At 41.2% G+C, this 19,957-nt stretch overlaps 1 protein-coding gene and 1 non-coding gene across 2 annotated transcripts in view; both read right to left on the bottom strand.

Annotated features, from left to right (window-relative positions):
* CCDC196 (coiled-coil domain containing 196) overlaps positions 1 to 19,424 on the bottom strand; it is a 104,050-nt gene extending 84,626 nt beyond the window's left edge. Inside the window, 4 exon segments of the mRNA XM_036017475.1 lie at positions 7,153 to 7,239; positions 8,133 to 8,300; positions 13,923 to 14,177; positions 19,311 to 19,424. Coding sequence (XP_035873368.1) covers positions 7,153 to 7,239; positions 8,133 to 8,300; positions 13,923 to 14,177; positions 19,311 to 19,424 — 624 coding nt within the window.
* On the bottom strand, positions 18,419 to 18,524 carry LOC114493550. The gene has a single exon (XR_003684187.1). It is a non-coding gene; the product is annotated as a U6 spliceosomal RNA (small nuclear RNA).
* Positions 19,425 to 19,957: the final 533 nt, after the last annotated feature.

Raw genomic sequence — 19,957 nt, 5'->3', positions numbered from 1 at the left:
TTTGTACATATTTTTTATTGTTGTTTAAGTACAGTTGTCTCCATTTTCTCCCCATCACTCCCTCCCACCCCATCCATCCCCACTTCTACCCCCTTGATCCTACCCCATTTTGGTTTTGTCCATGTGTCCTTTGTACAGGTTCCTGAAAACCCTCCCCGCTTTTACCTCCATTATCCCTTCCCACCTCCCCTCTGGTTACTGCCAGTTTGTTCCTTATTTCAATGTCTTTGGTCTTATTTTGCTTGCTTGTTTGTTTTGTTGATTAGGTTCCACTTATAGGTGAGCTCATATTATACTTGTCTTTCACTGCCTGGTTTAGTTCACTTAGCATAATACTTTCCAGTTCCATCCAGGCTATTATGAAGGGTAGAACCTCCTTCTTTTTTCCTGCTGTGAAGTATTCCATTGTGTAAATGTACCATAGTTTTTTGATCCACTCATACTCTGATGGGCACTTACTTAGGTTGCTTCTAGCACTTGGCTATTGTAAATTTTGCTGCTATGAACATTGGAGTGCATAGGTTCTTCTGAATTGGTTTCAGGGTTCTTAGGGTATAATCCCAGTGGTGGATTTGCCAGGTCAAAAGGCACCTCCATTTTTAGTTTTCTGAGAAAATTCCACACTGTTTTCCACAGAGGCTGTACCAGTCTGTATTCCCATCGACAGTGCATTAGGGTTCCCTTTTCTCCACATTCTCTCCAACACTTGTTGATTTGCTTATGATGGCCATTCTCACTGGTGTGAAGTGGTATTTCATTGTGGTTTTAATTTGCACCTCTCTGATAGCTAGTGATGCTGAGCATCTTTTTATATGTCTCTGGGCCCTTTGTATGTCTTCCTTGGAGAAGTGTCTGTTCAAATCCTTTGCCCATTTTTTAAATTGGGTTGTTTGTCTTGCTGGAGTGGAGTCATGTAAGTTCTTTATGTATTTTGGAGATCAAACCCTTGTCTGAGGTATCATTGGCAAATATGTTTTTCCATACGGTTGGTACTCTTTTCGTTTTAATACTGTTTTCTTTAGCTGTGCAGAAGCTTTTTATTTCGATGAGATCCCATTTGTTTATTCTTTCCTTTATGTCCCTTTCTCTAGGGGACATATCAGTGAAAATATTGCTTTATGGAATATCTGAGATTTTCTTGCCTATGTTTACTGTAGGACTTTTATGGTATCATGACTTATATTTAAATCTTTTTTAAAAATTTTATTTTAATTGTTGTTGCAATACAATTTTCTATCTTTTACTCCCATCCCAGCCCACCCCCGCAGCCCTCCCCCTCCCTCCCATTTCTACCTGCCCCTAGTTTTTATCCATGTGTCCTTTATACTTGTTCCTGTAAACCTTTCCCCTTTTCCCTATATTTAAGTCTTTTATCCACCTTGAATTTATTTTTATGTATGGTGTAAGTTGGTGATCGAGTTTCATTTTTTTTTGTATGTGGCTGTCCAGATCTCCCAACACCATTTGTTGAACAGGCTATTTTTATTCCATTTTATTCTGCTCCCCCTTTGTTGAATATTAATTGACCATAAAGATTTGGGTTTATTTCTGGGCTCTCTATTTTGTTACATTGGTCTATGTGTCTCTTCTTATGCTGGTACCAGACTGTTTTGGTTACAGTGGCCTTATAGTACAGTTTGATATAAGGTATTGTGATCCCTCCTACTTTGTTCTTCTTTCTTATAATTGCTGCAGCTATTCAGGGTCATTTATGGTTCCACATAAATTTTTGAAATATTTGTTCTATACCTGTGAAATATGCCATTGGTACTTTAATAAGGATTGCATTGAATCTATAAATTGCTTTGGGTAGTATGGGCATTTTGATGATGTTAATTCTTCCAATTCATGAACATGGTACATGCTTCCATTTGTTTGTGTCTTCCTTAATTTCTTTCTTCAGTGTTGTGTAATTTTCTGAGTACAGGTTTTTTAAATCCTTGGTTAGGTTTATTCCTAGATACTTTATTTTTCTTGTTGCTATATCAAATGGGATTTTTTTTCTGACTTCTGATTCTGATATTTCATTGTTGGTGTACAAAAATGCCTTAGATTTCTGAATATGGACTTTGTATCCCACTGTTTTGCCAATTTCAGTTATTAGGTGGAGTAGTTTTTGGGTGGAACCTACAGGATTTTTCTATGTACACTATCATGTCATCTGCAAATGACAGTTCTGCTTCCTCCTTTCCAATTTGGATGCCTTTTGTTTCTTTTTCTTGTGTGATTGTTGTGGCTAGGGCTTCCAATACTATCTTGAGTCAAAATGGTGAAAGCAGACATCCTTGCCTTTTTCTGGTCTTCATGGGAAAACTTTTAGTTTTCGCCCATTGAGTATGATGTTGGCGGTAAGTCTCTCATATATAGCCTTTACTATGTTGAGGAATGCTCCCTCTATTCCCACTTTGCCTAGTGTTTTTATCATAAATGGGTGCTGTACCTTATCAAATTCTTTTTCTGCATCTATTGATATGATCATGTGATTTTTGTCTTTTGTTTATGTGATGTATTACGGTTATTGATTTGCAAATATTGCACCATCCTTGCACCTTTGGCATTTTAATAATGATGTGTCTTGGAGTGGGCCTCTTTGTATCCATCATAATTGGGACTCTCTGAATTTTCTGGACTTGCTTGTCTATTTTCTTCACCAAATTAGAGAAGTTTTCTTTCATTTTTTGTTTTTTTCAGATAGATTTCCAATTTCTTGCTCTTTCTCTACTCTTTCTGGCAGCCCTATAAGGTCAATGTTGGACCTCTTAAAGTTGCCCCAGAGGCTGTTAATGCTGCCCTCATTTATTTGGATTCTTTTTTTCTTGTTGTTCTGAGTGATTGTATTTTGGTTCCTTATGTTCCAAATCATTGATTTGATTCTTGGCTTCATCCATTCTACTGTCGTTTCCCTGTAAATTGTTATTTATTTCAATTGTATCCTTCATTTCTGACTGGGTCTTTTTTATGCTGCTATGGTCCTCACTGAGTTCCTTGAGCCTGCTTATGACCAGTGTTTTGAACTCTGTATCTAATAGATTGCTTGTCTTCATTTTGTTTAGCTCTTTTTCTAGAGATTTTATCTGTTCTTTTATTTGGGTCATGTTTCTTTGTCTCCTCATTTTGGAAGCTTCCCTGTGTTTGTTTCTGTGTACAAGATAGAGCTGCTTTGAGTCCCTGTCTTGGTAGTGTGGCCTATTGTAGTAGGCATCCTATAGGACCCAGTGGCATAGCCTCTGCTATCACCCAAGCTAGGTACTCAACTTGCACCTTTTGTGTTGGCTGAGTACACCCTTCTCTTATAGTTGAGCCTTGGTTGCTGTTAGCAGACCAATGGGAGAGATTTATTCAGGCCAGTTGCACAGTCAGCTGCAAAGACTGGCTGTGACCACCAACCTCCGCCCTCTGTGGAGGAACAGCTGTGTAGGGGCAAGGTGGTGATACTCTAATGTGGTCTGTAGCTGTCCACTGGGTGCATTGGACTTGAGGTTGCCTGGGTGGTACAGGCCAAGGTCAGCCCTGACCTGTGTTTTTCCTGGGGCACCCTGCCTGAGTTATAAAGCAATCTGAGATGACTGCTACTTGTGCTGGACTTGGAGATTCCCAGGTGAAGCCACGCTGTGACTGTAATCTGGCTGGCAGTAGGGCTCATTGAAGCCAGCTGTTGCCTGTGTGATAGGATTTAGGAGCCAAGATCAGCCATTCTTATGGAAAGGCAGCTTGGGTGGTCCTGTAGGTTGGATGGGGTAGAGCTTCTGTAGGCCTCCGAGATGGGTTACACAGTGTTAGCCAGGTCGATGGAGTCTCAGATATGGCACAAGCCTACCAGCTCTGTTGGGGGAGGGCTCAGCCCCTAAGGGACATTGGCCTCTGCTCACCTTGATGCCAGACATTTCAGCTTCTCCCTGTATACTGCTGGTGCCCTTCAAACTGCTACCTCAGTGCTGGAGCTCAGAGGGAATGAGTCTGAGTAGTTGAGTCTGTGTGTGTGTTCCCCAAGAGGAACTGCTTAGGGATCTAGCAGCCTCTTCCACCAATTCAATCCTTGCTGGGTTTCACAGCCAGAAATTGTGGGGACTTATCTTGCTGGCACCTGAATCCTGGGTTGGAGGGACCTGGTATGGGTCTGGGATACCTTAATCCTGAGATATCCCTCCCGAATTTTTATCCATCTGTGTGTGGGGATAGCTCATTCCACCTCCATGCCCCTCCTTCCAGTCTGGATAGATGTGGTTTCTTCAAGTCTGTAGTTGTCAGACTTCCATTTAGCTCGATTTTGTAGTTGTCACACTTCCATTCAACTTGATTTCTGACCTTTCTGAGTAATGGTTGTTCTATATTCTAGTTGTAATTTTGATGTGGTTGTGTGAAGGGGCAAACTATGTCTGCCTATGTCACCATCTTCTCTCTGTATTTCTATTTGTGTCTTTCTCATAGCTCAGAGGGGCTGCTAAAGCTCTAGTTATCAAATCCAGAGACCAGACAAGAAAAAAAATGGGCAGGAAAAGGAAAGGGTAATACCTGTATTTGGAAAGCAAGACTTCCAGACATCCTCAGTAGCTTTCTATTTACATCTTATAGTATTACATGGCCTTGCTTGCTGCAAGGGAGTTTAGTTTTTTGGTCTTGCAGCCTTCGTACTAGAGGAAAGCAAGGAAAAAGAAGTTTGGAAGTGGGGTTAAGTGAGTCAACCCACAATATTTGCTGTAAAAGTGGATAGGTAAAATTTTTATACAAAAATAAAAAGAGTGGGTATATGAAGGTTCACTCAGGAAAACAGAAACTACTTTGAATATTTACAACAAAAGGAATTTAGTGCAGGAAATTGGTTACACCACGGGGCTGAGCGGGAAGAAGAGTAGAGAAGCTAAGCAGGGAACAGTAATGCAGGGCAGAGATTAGCTACCTCAGGAAGCCACTGCCCACTCAACGTTAGAAGGAGAAGACAGAACTAGTGGAGTCAGTTGGTAGATGCTAGAATAAGGACAGGCCCATTCAGCAGGATCTGGAGCTGGGGGGGAAAGACAGCTACTGCAGAAGACACATGAGAGGAAGGGGAAATAGATTTCCCTGCTTATCCCCTTCTCCCACTGGTTTGTTCTATCGGCCAAACCCAGTGGGAAGCCAGCTGACAGTCTGTAGGGGCCCCATGTGATGCAGAGCTGACAGACAAAGGAATAGAGGGAAAACAGCTCCAGGACCAAACATGCTGGGTTGAAATACAAGACACACCTCTATGTTAAAATAAAGGGAGCTATGGAAAATAGAAGTGAATAAGTGGTGAAAATTTTATATTTGATAGTTTGAAATTTATATCAGATGATGTGGAATTCAAGGCAGACCATTAAGTGAGATAAAGAAGGATTTTTTTATTGTTAACAGGTGTAATTCATGACAAAGATGGAGAAGTCATTGGAACTTTCAGTGCTAAACAGCATGGCAGCAAATATATCTATCTAAACCTTTTAGAAATACAAGGAGAAATCCATAGGAACTATAATCGTAGAAGGGACTTTAATCCCTATGATAGATCAAGCAGACAAAAGTAAATAAGGACATTCAATAAGACTTCATATTAAGACATATGGCAGCAGCCAAACCTGAAATCAGAAATATTCACAGCTTAAAGTGCTTTTATTAATACAGAAGAAAAATAAAAAGAAATGGATTCAATTATGGCTTCAACTCAAAAGGACATAAAAACAAACATTCAGAAAGCAGGAGAAAGGAATCAATAAAAACAAAAACAGAAATCAATACATTTAAAAGAAAAGTGGAATTGATAAATTGATGAAGAGCCTATTTCAAAAAGATCAATAAAAGAGAAAAACTCTTGGGAAACCTTATTGCAAAAAAAAAAGGGGAGAAAAGACTGAAATACACAGCCTTAAAAATAAGAAATCTAGCACTGGCTGGTGCAGTTCAGTGAGTTGAGTGCGGACTGAGAGCCAAAGGGTCACCAGTTCAATTCCCAGTCAGGGCACATGCCTGGGTTGCAGGCCAGGTCCCCAGTGGGGGCCACGTGAGAGGTAACCACACACTGATGATTCTCTCCCTCTCTTTCTCCCTCCCTTACTCTCTCTCTAAAATAAATAGAATCTTTTTTTAAAAAAAAGAAATGTAATATAACTACAGCTAGAGAAATTAAACACATTGTAAGAGCCATGCTATATATGACTTAATACATTTGAAAATCTCAACAATAAGATTGGTTGTATAGGGAAATAAAAACATTGCAAAATTGGAACAGTCCTTAGTATGGCTGCTGAGGCCTTGTACTTCTACTCAGTCATGGGACCAGTGTTCTCCACTGTGATGACAGCTATCATGATGGAAAGCAAATTGGATTTGCTGAACTGTCTCTCCTCTTAGGCTATAAGCTTTCTGAGAGCAAGGACTATGCCTGATTTGATTTCCCATCTCCAGTATGTAGCTAAAGCATGTACTGAAGATGCTAAGAGAATGTTTGTTGAAAAAATTTCTTCTTTCCTCCTCTGCCCTTCCATCCCTCCCTCTTTCCTTTCCTTCTTCAAAACCTTATAGAAAAATCAAGAAGATGCATTTAGCTTAGAATAAAGGGAGCCCTGGTTACGGTATTCCTAAGTCCTATCAAGGCTCTATTCTCTATAGATCCCCTTGCCCTGTGAAGTAGGTGTGTGCAGTCAGGCTCCCATGTGGGGTCCACAGAGGGTTCCTCTGCAAACCGCACTGCTTATCAGGAGCTGCCTGAAGCTGGTGACTCAGAGAATGGCCCAGCAGGCTCTGGCTGTTGCTAGGAAACCACGTTCCCTTGTGGAACCCAGAACAACACTTGCAGGTTGTCCCTGATAACTTAGAGAAGCTGAAGAGCTGTCAGAAAAGGTAGAGGGAAAAACAAAAAGCTAAAATAAAGAAAGTAATTTTCCTTGCCCAGCACTAAATGGCATGTATCTATGGGGATTAGAGACAAAAATAGTAAAAAGAGAGGTTGGCATCATTAACAAAAGCCACTTTCACTCTTGCTTTTGATGTAAAAATGTGTTTTGAGAACATGGCCAAAAAGATGTCTTTTCTGTAGACAGTCTCAAATTTTTCTGGAACTTCAGCAATGGGAGGGTCTAGGGAAGTAATGCAGGGCTCTTCCCCAGGAGCCCTGTTTATATCCCATGCCTCTCCAGTTGCCTGGTCAGCCAACATTTGCAAATGAGTGCCTCCCTTGGCCTCCAGCACACCTTTGACCAGCTGCAAATCAGTGTTGCCCAGGCACACCTAGAGAGGAAGCAGCAGAAAGAGAAGAACAGAACCCTACAGCAATGACTCTCAGTTTTGACTGTGTTAGAATTATTAATTACCTGGAGCTTTTCTTAAACACAGATTGTTGACCCTAATTCCAGAGTATTTGATTCTAGAGGCCTAGGTGGAGTTTGAGAATGTTCCTCGATGATACTGATGCTGCTAGTCCAGGGACTATGCTTTGGGAACCTTTGCCTCAGACTGTGAAATCTTTCAAGGAATTGAGAAATCCCTTACCTGACAAAGAAACAGAGGTTCAAGAAAGTGCCGGGGATTAGCCACGATCACTTAGCTGCTGGAACTAGGCTCAAACCCAGGCTTCCTGAGTTGAACACTAGTGTTTTCTTCACTACAAAATGCTCTCTAAGCAGTGCCTCTTTAAAAATTCTCCAAAAGACTCCAGATGGCAGTGAACATGGGTGGTCCTACCAAGTGAATGCCAAGTAACTAAATCCAACCCCGATCGCGACATCTTTGATGAGGAAGCCAGAGATGGTTTGCAAAAGCCTTTGTGCTCTTCACAGCATTGTCTCTCATCTTTCCAAATACTGTAGATAGGAAAGGAAGCATGTTAAGGAGCTCTGATGTGATTCCAAAGAGGCCTGCCTCCAGTGCCATGCTGCCAAGAAGCTAGGGATGCTGGTGGGAATCCCCATTGGCTTTGGATTTAAACCTCAAGGCACGTCCCCCTCTTTCCACCCCACTCCCCCATTGGCCTTTGTGAGTACCGAGATGGCTTCAGAGATATATCTAAAATTTAAAGAATACACAGTCTCCCCACTTTTGCTTGAATATAGGCTTTATCAACCATTAAAGCTTATTGTAAGCTGCAGGATACAAAAAGAACAAAAGTCAGGCAAACAACATACATTAGCGAGGCCTGGCTCAAGCAAATCTGGGGTGAGTACGAAGTCTTCAGTGTCCCTCGTCTCCTCTTTGACCCTCTCGTGACTCTCCAATGCCCTCCACTCTTCCCTGCCCTTCTTGATTTCTATTCCTGTACGACTGTGTTCTTTTTTACTTTCAGCTAAACCCTGCTAAAATGTGAGATGAAAGAGGTTTAAGAGTTCAATTGCCTAGAGGTCTTTTAGTTTTAATAAAAGATGTTTGAAAACTAATAACCCTCCAATGCTTGAAATAATGGAGCTGCGGTGAGGAAGTTTGTGGTGGGGGTGGGGGGAGGTATTAGGGTTAGGGGTATAATCACTAAGAACCGGGACTTTACCCAGAAGTCTGTATATTGTACCTCACAGGTGGCCACTAATTTGTCTCCTGCTCCAGCTAAGACTTACCTTGTGTATTGATAGCGCTGACAGAAGCTCGTACCTTAGAAACCATCGCTGGTGTTTATTTGCAGCTCTTCAGTTCTCACAGGAAGTTCATGCCCACTAGATGGCATTCAGATGGAGCTCGTGGGCAAATTCTTATTTCTATAGCTTAATGATGCTAAATAAAAAATGAAGAGTTCCTCTTTCCTGCCAGGGTTTTTGTTTTGTTTATGTTGTTTCTACCTCATGGGGTGAACTATGTGTTTATGACTGCTACCAAGTGAGTGCAGAAAAAAATGTGTGACATTTTGCTTGTGGAGGGTGCCTTATAGTTTTCAGTGTGCTTCACATACAGTAGCCCCCTTGAGCTCACTTCTGGAATTTATGGAAGTTGTCATTTCCATTTTACCTCTGAGGAAACAGGTTCAAATACATCAGCTAGATGGTAGCAGAGCTAGGACTTGAATCTAAACCTTTTGATTTCTGATTCCAAATAGTTCATATTTCATCTAAAAATAGTAAATCAGGGGTGTGTCATAGAGGAGACAGAGGTTGACCAGTTTAGTGAGCAGAGAGGCCCTTGGAGGACTAACTGGAGTTGGAAAGTGACTCTGGTCAGAATATGAAAATATTGAAAAGGGGAACATTATGTTGCTGGCCTTCCTTCTGGTGCTATTAGTGCAGAACATGATTTGTGTGCCTGAGGTCCAGAGGAACAGGGCAAATAACAACATAGTGCAGTCTGTGGCATGCAGGAAGTCAGGAGCGTAAGAAATGTGGGCTGGATGGCAGAGAGGAGAGATGGGGCTTAAACTGGGGCAGAGGGTTCTCCCGGTTAGTTACCTCTGAGATTTGACTCATGCAGTCACGACGATTCTTTGGAAAGTGAGGAAGCTCTTTCAGAATCACTGGGAATGCAAAACTGACTGTGGGCAAGTAGAAGGGCTTGTGCTGACCGAGGTCCCCCAAGAATTATCTGCATGCTGTCTGCTGACTTAATGCTTTATATAAGTGTTTCAAAGGGTTGTATTTCATTAATATTGTTCTGTCGTAGAGTGCTTGTCCTATATTTTAGATGTTTCCGGGGATGCGGGGAGAAGGAATTATGTTAACCAGCAATATTCCATGCATTTAATTACTCCTGGGAAATTAATATAGCAATAGTGTTGACTAAGGAGTTAGGAGAAGAAGGAAGGCATTGCAGGTGTGTGGAATAGCAGGTGCAAAGGTGCTAAGACAGGAATAAGGTTAATCCGTGGGAAGAAATAAAATTTCTGCTTTGTCACTGTGGAGAATCTGGGGATAATAGAAAGTAAGGTTGGACAGGTAACTTGAGAGTGGAGTTCGTAAAGGGCCTGGTGTGTCACACTGAAGAGGGCTGCCTTGACTGTGGGCATCACTGCAGGGTTTTAAGCAAGTGTCATGTTAGAAAGACTGTTCCAGCAAAGCACAGGATGGTTTGGGGTGGGAAGAGCCTAGAAGCAGAGAGAAAAGATATAAGGCTATTGGAATAACATTTATAGGGGATAATAAAGGGCTGACCTTGAGTGGAAATGGAGAGGAAGGACGGATGTGAAAGACACTAAGATGAGTCCCTTTTACTTGCCAACAAGAAAGCCAATTTTTTGTTGAACATATTGTTCCCATTGAGATCTTGTGGCAAGAAGTAGGTTTCCCTGCTATTTTCTTAGCCTCACATTCTTGCTGCTTGTTTTTCAATGTGGTTTCCTGGTGTCTTAATGGAGCAGCGGAGCTCTGCTCATTAAAACTGTGCAGCACATTACAAGTATCACTCATTTTGAATAACTGATTTGATAGCATTTCAAACCTGCCAAGTTGATAAATTAGGCACTGTACTATTTGCACAATCTGGAGTCTCAGATTTATGGAATTTTGAGAATTAGCAAATCCTGTGGCAAATGGCAGCACCTGCTGGCAAATATGATATCACAGGCTAAGTAACCCGATTAGACAATGCAATGGCAGAGTAAAAGATGAACAGAGAGGACAAAGCTGCAGGGGCTGGCAGGGTGGAAAGGGGAACCCATGTTTGGGAGACATTAATATCTTCCAGGGAAAGATGGGAAAGGCAATCAGATGGCAAGAAAACCCCCAAATTGGAGAAATCAATCCAGAGAATTTGTAAAGACCTACATATGTCTATCATTTTGCTAGGTGCTTGAACAATATAAATGTGATATCAGACAAGGTTTCTGACCTCACCAGTGATTACACACTTAGAATGACCAACTCTAAAGATCTAAATGCTACAGAAACTTCTTTTAGGATAATAATGCAACAAGCATTTTAAGAGTCTGACTACTCTCCCCAAACCTTCTTCAATAAGAATTTTGTATTTAATGCATTTGAGAATTATTTTCTTGGAAATTATTTTCTGTGAAAACACTTAAATATTCATATTGAAAACTGGTGTGTGTGTATAGAGAGGTGGGACATGGTTTCACCTACAGCTCTTGTTATTAGGATTCAAACATTCTGTAAAGTCAGAATTTCCAGACTGTGCAATTCTCAAACCTGATTCAGAGAAGATGACTGAGGTCTTTGTAAGTCTTGCCATAGATTTTCAGGGGAACTGGTGTGTAAGAAGACTTCATAGCTTCTTATTTGCTTATATCCCACCTTTTTGCCCAGAAAGTGTTTAAGACTACTTTGACACAGATAAAATCAGTGAACTATAAAGAACTAACTATGCATGAAACTCTATACTGTTCCTGAAAGGGATAACATAAGGCATGGCATATAATGACTACCCTTAAAGAATCTGGTTGGGGAAATAGGAGTAGGCGTACAAATTAATGAATAATAAAAAGATTATCTACTAATATAGGAGACTGTTATGTGTGGCATGGGCCCAGCTCCCACTCAGATATGCACAGGACCCATGCCCACAGATAGGTTCTCCCGTGGGGAATCAGGCCCGCAGTGTACCTAGGCTGCTTTGAGACTTGCTTTTGCTAAAACTCCCTCACCCTGCATTGAGGCAGCAAGTGCATACTATAACTTCCTAAAGTCTGTCCTAAAACTCCCCAGTATGGAGTGTAACTGGTTCAACCACTTTTCTTTTTGCATTTGCAAATATCATTCTTCTGTGATGTGATTAGCAGCATCATCATCTCCTTTGTTTTTTAAAAGGTAACCACCTAAAGCGAATCTGTGCATAGTAAATGAGGGCCATCATGTAATATGCCCAGAAAAGAAATAAAGGCCTGTCATGGCAAGGGCCAAGCTTTTTTCTCCTGTTGAGAGAAAAGCCATGTTGTCCCTTTTCCTCCACAGGACTTGGTAGTCCGTGTGAATTTCTCATATCTCATCCACAATGTGGCGGACCCCATGAGCCAGGGTCCGCATCATACTAGAATGCAGTAAAGAGCATAGCTCCTGGGGCTTAGCTGCCTGGGTCAAAATCCTTGCTCTGCAGTTGTCTAGCTGGGTCACCTTGAGCAAGTTGGGAGAGCTCTCAGTGTCTGCTCTGTAAAAAGGGGATAGTAATAGTACCTGCCTGATAGGGTTGTTGTGAGCTTTAAATACATTTATATATGTAAAGCACTCTGCAGAGCCTGGGATTAGTAAGCACGGTATGTGGTAGCTACTATTATTATGGAAACTGGTAAATGAGTGACATATTCAGCAATCTCTGCAGGAATTATCTGTAAATCCTTTTGGGAGGTAGTGATATAAAGAAAGACATAATGTTGAAAAGAAAAGAACACAGAAGAATGAACTGGGAAAGCTTACTGAGAGGGTGGTAGTGGTTCATGTAAGCTGAGTCTTTGAAAGAGGTAGGATTTATATGAAAGGAGAGGCAGGCAGAATGGTCTGAATAACAGTTCAGAGACAGAAAGGCACATGTCCTGTTAAAGGGACAGAAAGGGAGACTGGTTTGACTGGAGCAGTGTGAGCACAGAGGGGAAGTAGTTGAAGCCCGGCATGCAGCAGGGATTGTGGGGAACTTTGAGTACCAGGCTGAAGAGTCAGAACTTTACTCTGAAGACTTGTGACCCACAGATGGGGTTCGAATGAGGGAGTGTGATGTATTAGGACAATTAATCTGCATTAAATGTATTAGGAAAATTAATCCGAAAGGATGAAGGAATTTGCGAAGCCAGAAGATCGGTTAGGAGTAGTAGGGGAGGAAAATAATTTTACTTCCACGCTTTTTAATTCTTAGCTGAGATCTCTGTAATAAGAGACAGAGTAACAAGAGAGAAACAAACAGAAGTTTATTAATGTGTACACCTTGTGTATACATGTGAGATCTCCAGGGAAAAATGAGTAATTCCCCAAGGTGACTTAGAATTCAAGCTCAAATACCATCCAAATAGGGAAAAGGGAGGGGAGATGTAGGCCTTTTAGGAGAGAGTAAATGGATTTTAGGGAAGAAAAATAGTCCCTGAGAAGAATAGATGGGAAGAATGATAGCTTGTGACAAGGTGTCTGGGTGTAGCACTGACTTCTAGCTCCTCTCTTATGACAAAAGTCAATTTTCCCTGGTTGATGAAACTCCTAGAGACTGGATTTATGACAAATGAGTTTTGGAGGATCTTACTTTGGGTAGATAAGGGGAGTTCAGAGAAAGCCTCACCCTGGATTTGCTGTTTTTCATGTGCCTACAGCTCAAAATAATTGATACACCAAAGTGACATATTTTGCATTGACATATTCTGCTACCTTTCAGCATCAAGTTAGTGGAGGATCAGAAGTACAACAATGAGAATCTAGACAAGGGGAAAGGCAGATGGAAGGATGCTGAAATGAATTTCACTAAGGAAGACCTGATGACATTGAATGTCGGGGCCAAGGGAAGGGAGGGTGAGATCCCATTGCTGAAGCTGAAGACACTGCATAGTTGAGGTATCAAGTGGGTTTAGGAGGAAGCTGGGGATGCTGCAGATAATATTCTAGACACATTGAGTTTGAGGTGATAGGAAAATCTGAATGCTTGTAATGTTTGGGGTAGTTTTATCAAGGGGCTCAGACAATGTCCCTAACAGTTCTAGGGTGAAGGGTCTCCTTGAGTATGGAGTACATCCCAAGACAGAGAAATACAAGTGATTTCCTTCACTTTTAATTTTGGTTCATGTAACGTCATCACAGGACTAGTGGTTTCACAGCTTTTAGGCTGAATCTGGGTAGCATTTGTCTGAGCTCCTCAAAGAGCACTTGGGCAATGTAAAGTTTTCATCGTTATCAGCACCAAGTGTGGCCCATCCATCCTGCCTAATTCACATTCAGCCTTTCGTGCTGACTTTCTGCCTGAGGACCCCAATGTCTCTCCTTCCAATTGAGCATTAATATTAATGATGGCCGCTAGAGCAGAAAACCAGATTAGCAGGCAGAGACAGATCTGTTCCCTCAAGAGTTCCAGCTTACCCAAATGTGAAGATCTGGGGGGTGTTTTTGTCCTTCAGATGAAGTCTGGTAAGTGATGAGGAGAACTTCTTTCCTTGAGTGAAAGGCTGATGCCATTTTGGATGGTTCTCTCTTCGCAGCCTCATTTAGCAGCACACTAAACAGTGGTTCATTAAGCTGTAAGCAGCTGTGTAGTGTCACCAGAGGCTTCTGAGGGCACTGGGCTGAGATGGTGGTTTCACTGTTCAGCTTCTGGGTCTGGGGCCATTTGGACCTCTGGAGGAAGAACAGAGTAATGAGTGCAGTGAAATTGAACATGGCCAGATTTGCCCTAACATTGATTAAGGCTATAGGCTCTAAGATCCAGAAATAGTAATGACATTACACATAAAACAAGATGGGGTAAATTTTGCAAAGGATCATTCGTTTTCCCATTTCAAGGCTTGAGTGCTCAGATGTAATAGGGATAAGGAGTAAAGTACAAGTAAAAATTGTACATTCATAGTTTGGCCCATCTTCCAAGTTATGGTTAGGTGCATTTTGGCATGACTTAGATTTTTAATCTTTTTTTTTTTTTAACTGTTGGCATCATGGACAGGCTCAAAATCATCTTAAGGTTAAGGAGTTTCTCTGGTACATGATCTGTTCACTTGTTCTTCTTCCATTTGTAAGTCAGCAATGCCCCCAGTGGCAGTGAGCACAAATAGCTCAATATTCTTTGAGTCATACTTTCCATTTTTATAACTTTTACTTGTTTTATAGCCTAATTTTTAGGCCTGACTCATTTTTTCTCTCTTACTGCTCTATTAATAAAATTCACAATGCCTCGATTGTAGCAAAGAGTCAAGTGTTCATTGAATGACTGTTTCATAATCGTAGGAGGCAGGGAAGTGCTCAGAACGTTTCCGGCTTTGGGGATGCTGTTACGCAAGTAGCGTAGGCATAAGAGTAACACATACTTGGCCTCTAATCCTGATTCCATAGGCAAGGTATTTAAACTGTCTGCATCTCAGTTTCCTCATCTGCTAAATGGGAGTGTGTGATCTTCACAGAATCATTGTGGAAAAGTGAAGAGATAACATGAAAAATGCCTACCAGAATACTTAGCACATTGATAGACCCTTGGAAAGTATTTACCAAAGAAATAAATAACTCCAAGGCAAAATTTCAGAGGACATGGCCAGCCTTCCAAGCACAGCAGTTTCCGAAGTATCATGCTGATGACATGTAATCCATTATGGCACTAGCTGTGTGTTATAATCCTTTCTTTCAATATACATGTTTCAATTGCTAGTGTTGTGGTGAAAGGAAACTTGTATATCTCCTAAAATGATGTGAATTTTTCTAAAGGTGAATTGAAAGGGATTTATTCTTTTCTTTTAATAATGCAAACCAAGAACAAAAATGGACTCTGTGAGGTAGATTCTAACTTGCTGTGAGGACTTTAGATTGCTCATAATGATGAAGAAACGAGGAGGACCAGTGTGAAATGAACTGTAGGGAAACTTCCTGTTCTCAGAAGAGCATTTGCAGACAGCACTGTGGTCTCACAGCTTGTGGATCAGACCACTGTTCCCCTGAGAGCCACCCGGAATACTCCAGCAATACCCATGTTCTCATGGACCTCCCAGGCCATTCGAGGACACTTTAACAATGATAAAGAAAGATAGTGCAATGGACTTGTGTTCATCTTAGGGCTTAATTAATTTTATTCACAACATAATGAAGTAGGCTTATTTCCGGAAGGAAGTAGAGCTCTGTGCGAAGAGGTCTGTTAGTTTGGCTTTTCCTATCAAGTATCTATAACTCAAGCAATCAGAGAAGAGACAGGTTCAGAATTAATGAACAAACCACCCAATAAATCAGGTAAAAATGGAAGCCCATAGGTTGCTTGTGACAAAATGTTCTCTGAACTCAGTGTTGGAGCTTAACTGAGCATGTGGAAACCGAACACCTGGTCTTCCGGGAGTATGACTCCATGGGCTTCAGAGCCACTCAGTGCGTCCAGAAATGCTGTAACTTACTCCCCCTGGCCAACCCCCCCCCTGTTTTTAAAGCCTCACCTTCTCAGTCACACCCTTTTTTGGACCCTAAAAATTTATTCAGTTCATATTGCTGAACAAGAGAAGCTTACCATTTCATAACATTAAACACACACACTAAAACTGCCTTAGTAGGTAGGTAATCATTTTAAGATTATATGAGAAACTGCCTTCCTTTATTTTAGCAGTCAGCTGGGGTGTCTGTTTTCTAGCTGCAATTCAGGACTCCTGGAGAGGGTTTGGAGGCTGTATGCAACTTACTTGTGACTTTACTCCAATATGACAATGGGGAACTCCTGAAGATGGCAGCAGCACTTTAAATTTCATGAGCCCAGGAAGGCCCCATGGTTAACGCAACCAGAAATCAGATGGTGCTGCAGTGTCCCTATTGTTATCCCCACGCCCCCACCATTTCCAGCCACCGCTGCAGATTTCAGCATCCCCTCTCTGAGCCTTGCACCGTGGAGAGGGTAGGGAGGAGGACGTCAAGCTCAAGAGATGTCTGTCGAATCCTCTTCGTCAAAGAAGACAGGCATTTTTAAACCTTTCAACACTACTGGCTCCTCCACTTCCCCCTAAATGTGGATTCTCTTTCCATTTGAGTGTGAAACTGCAGGAATAGAAACAGATTGTAGATCATACACAGACTTTTAAAAATGATACTACCGTGCACTGCCTAGTTATACTATTAGGCAAAGAATAAACAAACTATTTTCTCTACTGTCTAAGGACAGAAATGCCCATGAAAGAAAATTAATGTTTATTCTGTAGCTGCTGAGAATGATAGATTACAATGCCTGTATGTAAGAGGTGTTCATAAGTATAAATCTGAGTCTTTCACGTCTGATTTAAAAGCTTTATTATTTATATATTTTCTGAATAGAGCTGAAGGTCTCAAACATATTTTCTAGGCTGATTATTACAATTCCATTTAGAATTATTTTAACTTAGAGTTTTAAATTGCAGAGTCAATACAACCTTGTATAAAAAGTGAAACAATTCAAAAGTATGTATAGAAAATATTGATAATCTTCTCAGTCCTATCCTACTTTCTGAGTTAACTGTTAAATATGCTCATAAAAATATCTACCAAAAAGTAGGATCAGACTGCACATGATTGCAACGTTCTCTGGATTAATAGATACAGATTTAAGTCATGTAGTAGCTGCATAATATTCTGTAGTATGGATGTAACAATTTACTCAACCATAGCTCCTGTGAGGGATATTTGTGCTATTTCCAGTTTTGAATTACCATAAATAATGCTGCAATTTCATGTGCAGCCTTATACACTGATGCTTTTATTTCTGGAGGCCAGAGTCCTCAAAGTGAAATGTTATGTAGAGGGTGTTGTGTGCCTGGGATCTTAGTGAGTGCTGCCAGATAGCCTTGTAAAACGGGTGTCACAACATTTGAGTGTGTATTTGCCCATATCCTTACCAGCACTTGATGTTTCCAATATTTAAAATTTTGTGCCAATCTGTTGGGTAGAAAATGGTGTCTTGCTTGAATGTATATTTCCCTGGCTAGACTGCGGGGCATGTGTCCAAAAGCGTGGACCGAGAGCCCAGCAGCCCGGCTGTGCTGCTTGCTAGCTCTGTGACCTCAGCCAGGTTGTGTGACTGCTCTGTGACTCGGCTTCACTGCTCCCATTGAAAATGGGAAATATACAATAGTACCTGCCAGATAAGATTACTCTTGGATGTCATTGAGCTAATATTTGTAAAGATTTAGAACAGTGGCTGGTGGTGAGAGCTGTGCCTGATACATAATAAGCACTCTGAATTTAACAGATGCATTCGGGTGATATTAAACATCGTTTGTATATTTATTAACCATTTGCATTTTTTTCTGCTAAACAGGAATGTCAAAATGTTCCATTTTTGGTGTACAAAAGTGAGTGGATTTTTTTTTCACTTTTCACATCAATTCACTCCCAGGAAAAGCATAGTAATGGTGACCCAACCACCTTCTGCAGGAAATACTCCACTGCTTGTAAATGTCACATATGGAGGAGAAGGACTTTGCTGAAATGTTTGAGTGAGAAAAAAAAAGAAATATTTTGACAGGCAGACAAATAATTTTCCACATAAAAGAACATTTCAGGATTAATCCCTACTAATAAAATATATGACTTTAACTTTTCTTTTTTTAAAAAAATTATTGTACTTTTTTACATTTCCTTTCAGTCCCCTTATACTTCCCTCCCCCCAGCAATCACCTCACTGCTGTCCATGTCCAAGAGTCCTTTTTCCTTATTGCTCAGTCCCTCCACCTTCTAACCTTCCCACTCCTCCACTAGCTGTCATCCTGCTCCCCATCTAAGAGTCTGTCCCCATTTTCTTTGTTAGTTCCAGTTTGTTCATTAGATTGCACATATGAGTGAGGTCATATGGTATTTGCTTTCTCTAGCTGGCTTATTTCACTTAGCATGATGTTCTCCAGGTCTATCCACACTGCTGCAAATGGTAAAATAAAAATATGGAACACTTCAAAATTTGCATGTCATCCTTGCGCAGGGGCCATGCTAATCTTCTCTGTACCATTCCAATTTTAGTGTATGTGCTGCTGAAGCAAGCACTGAACTTTCCTAATAGGTGGAACCTCGGTTTACCTGATCAGAGACGTAAATCATTAGGACTTTTCAGATAGGGAGAGAGAGAGGGAGAGGGAGAAGGCAATTAAAAGACACTTAATTGCGATGGATATATATTACGAATGAAAAACCATCATTTGGTATCTTGGATTTCAAAATAGCTCAGCCTTTTTATTTGTTGTGATTACAAACACATACCTCTCTTTTCTCAATTGGTTATTTTTCACTTGGATTTATCCTCTATAGGGAATCTTGTATTATTTATCAATCACAGAAACCTAAAAACACCCAGCATCAGGCTTGCTCATATGTCAGAGACCACTATTTCTTGTGTTCTTCCTCTCAGCTTCCACCAGCAACATGCTCTTTTTGTGCTTTTGCTCTACCCTCTGTGTGATGGAAATATGCTCTTTCACCAGGCATTGGTGTTAGTCTGTTTTGGTTAAATTCAAAATTGAGCAGTTATATTCCATTTCAGAATTATGAGGAGGGGAGGAGGGAGGGAGGGGTAGATGAAAGGAGAGGGAGGACTAAAGGAGGGAGGACACGAGATTTTCTGAACCACATTTGTTGGCATTTATGTAGTATTCTTATGGAAATATCAAACTGACTTGTACTGAACCTTGGAAATGATGGCAGACAACAAGATTGTTTATGGAAATATGCCCCCTTTAATAATCTCAACTCCCAGCATTCTGATATCTTTCTACATCTCTTACTTTTCCAGCTTATTTCTTTTACATCTGTGCTCGAACAGCTCTTGCACCTCACCTCCAGTCCTTTCCCGCTATCACCATTGCCTTGGTCATTCTCTCTCATGTCTTTGCCTTTCTCCTTAACTTCCCTGCACACACCTTCAGTTCCCTTGCCCCTTGCTTTCTCCATCACCCTACTCTGAACTAATTACCGCAGACATCTGGTGCCTCGTGTGGTCAGCCAGTCTTGCAGCATTTCCCTAGTCAATTCGTTCCCTCTCTGCCTCCTAGATCATCATCACACACTTCTTCCTCTCCCCTCCACCTCCAACACCCCTCCCTGCTCCTCACTCCCAGCTCATGACCTAATTTCTTATTTCACTGAGAGAATACAAGCAATCAGAGGAGAAATTCCACATGTCATCACTAAAACCCATAACCCAGCTGCACCTGCCCCACAAACCAGCTCTTGCTGCTGATGCAGTGGGTGAACCATCCCTGCACCTCCTTCCACTCATGAGCTTGATTCTGCATGCCCCCAGCCTCGAGCACTCCAAGCCAGCGGCGCTGCTGCAATTTTGCATTCTGTCTCCTGCAAGACTGGTTTCTGCCTCCTTACTTGGTCATTATTGTGAGCATGCAATAATGTTGCAATATCCCATCTTTTAAAAATGTTCAATATAGTTGTTAATCATAAGCTATAAAAACAAATTGATATATACT

Source organism: Phyllostomus discolor, chromosome 1, assembly GCF_004126475.2.
Source record: "Phyllostomus discolor isolate MPI-MPIP mPhyDis1 chromosome 1, mPhyDis1.pri.v3, whole genome shotgun sequence".
In the NCBI taxonomy this organism is placed as follows: Eukaryota; Metazoa; Chordata; class Mammalia; order Chiroptera; family Phyllostomidae; genus Phyllostomus; species Phyllostomus discolor.
The sequence above is the reverse complement of the archived record's forward strand: the minus strand, read 5'-3'. Positions and strand labels throughout refer to the sequence as shown.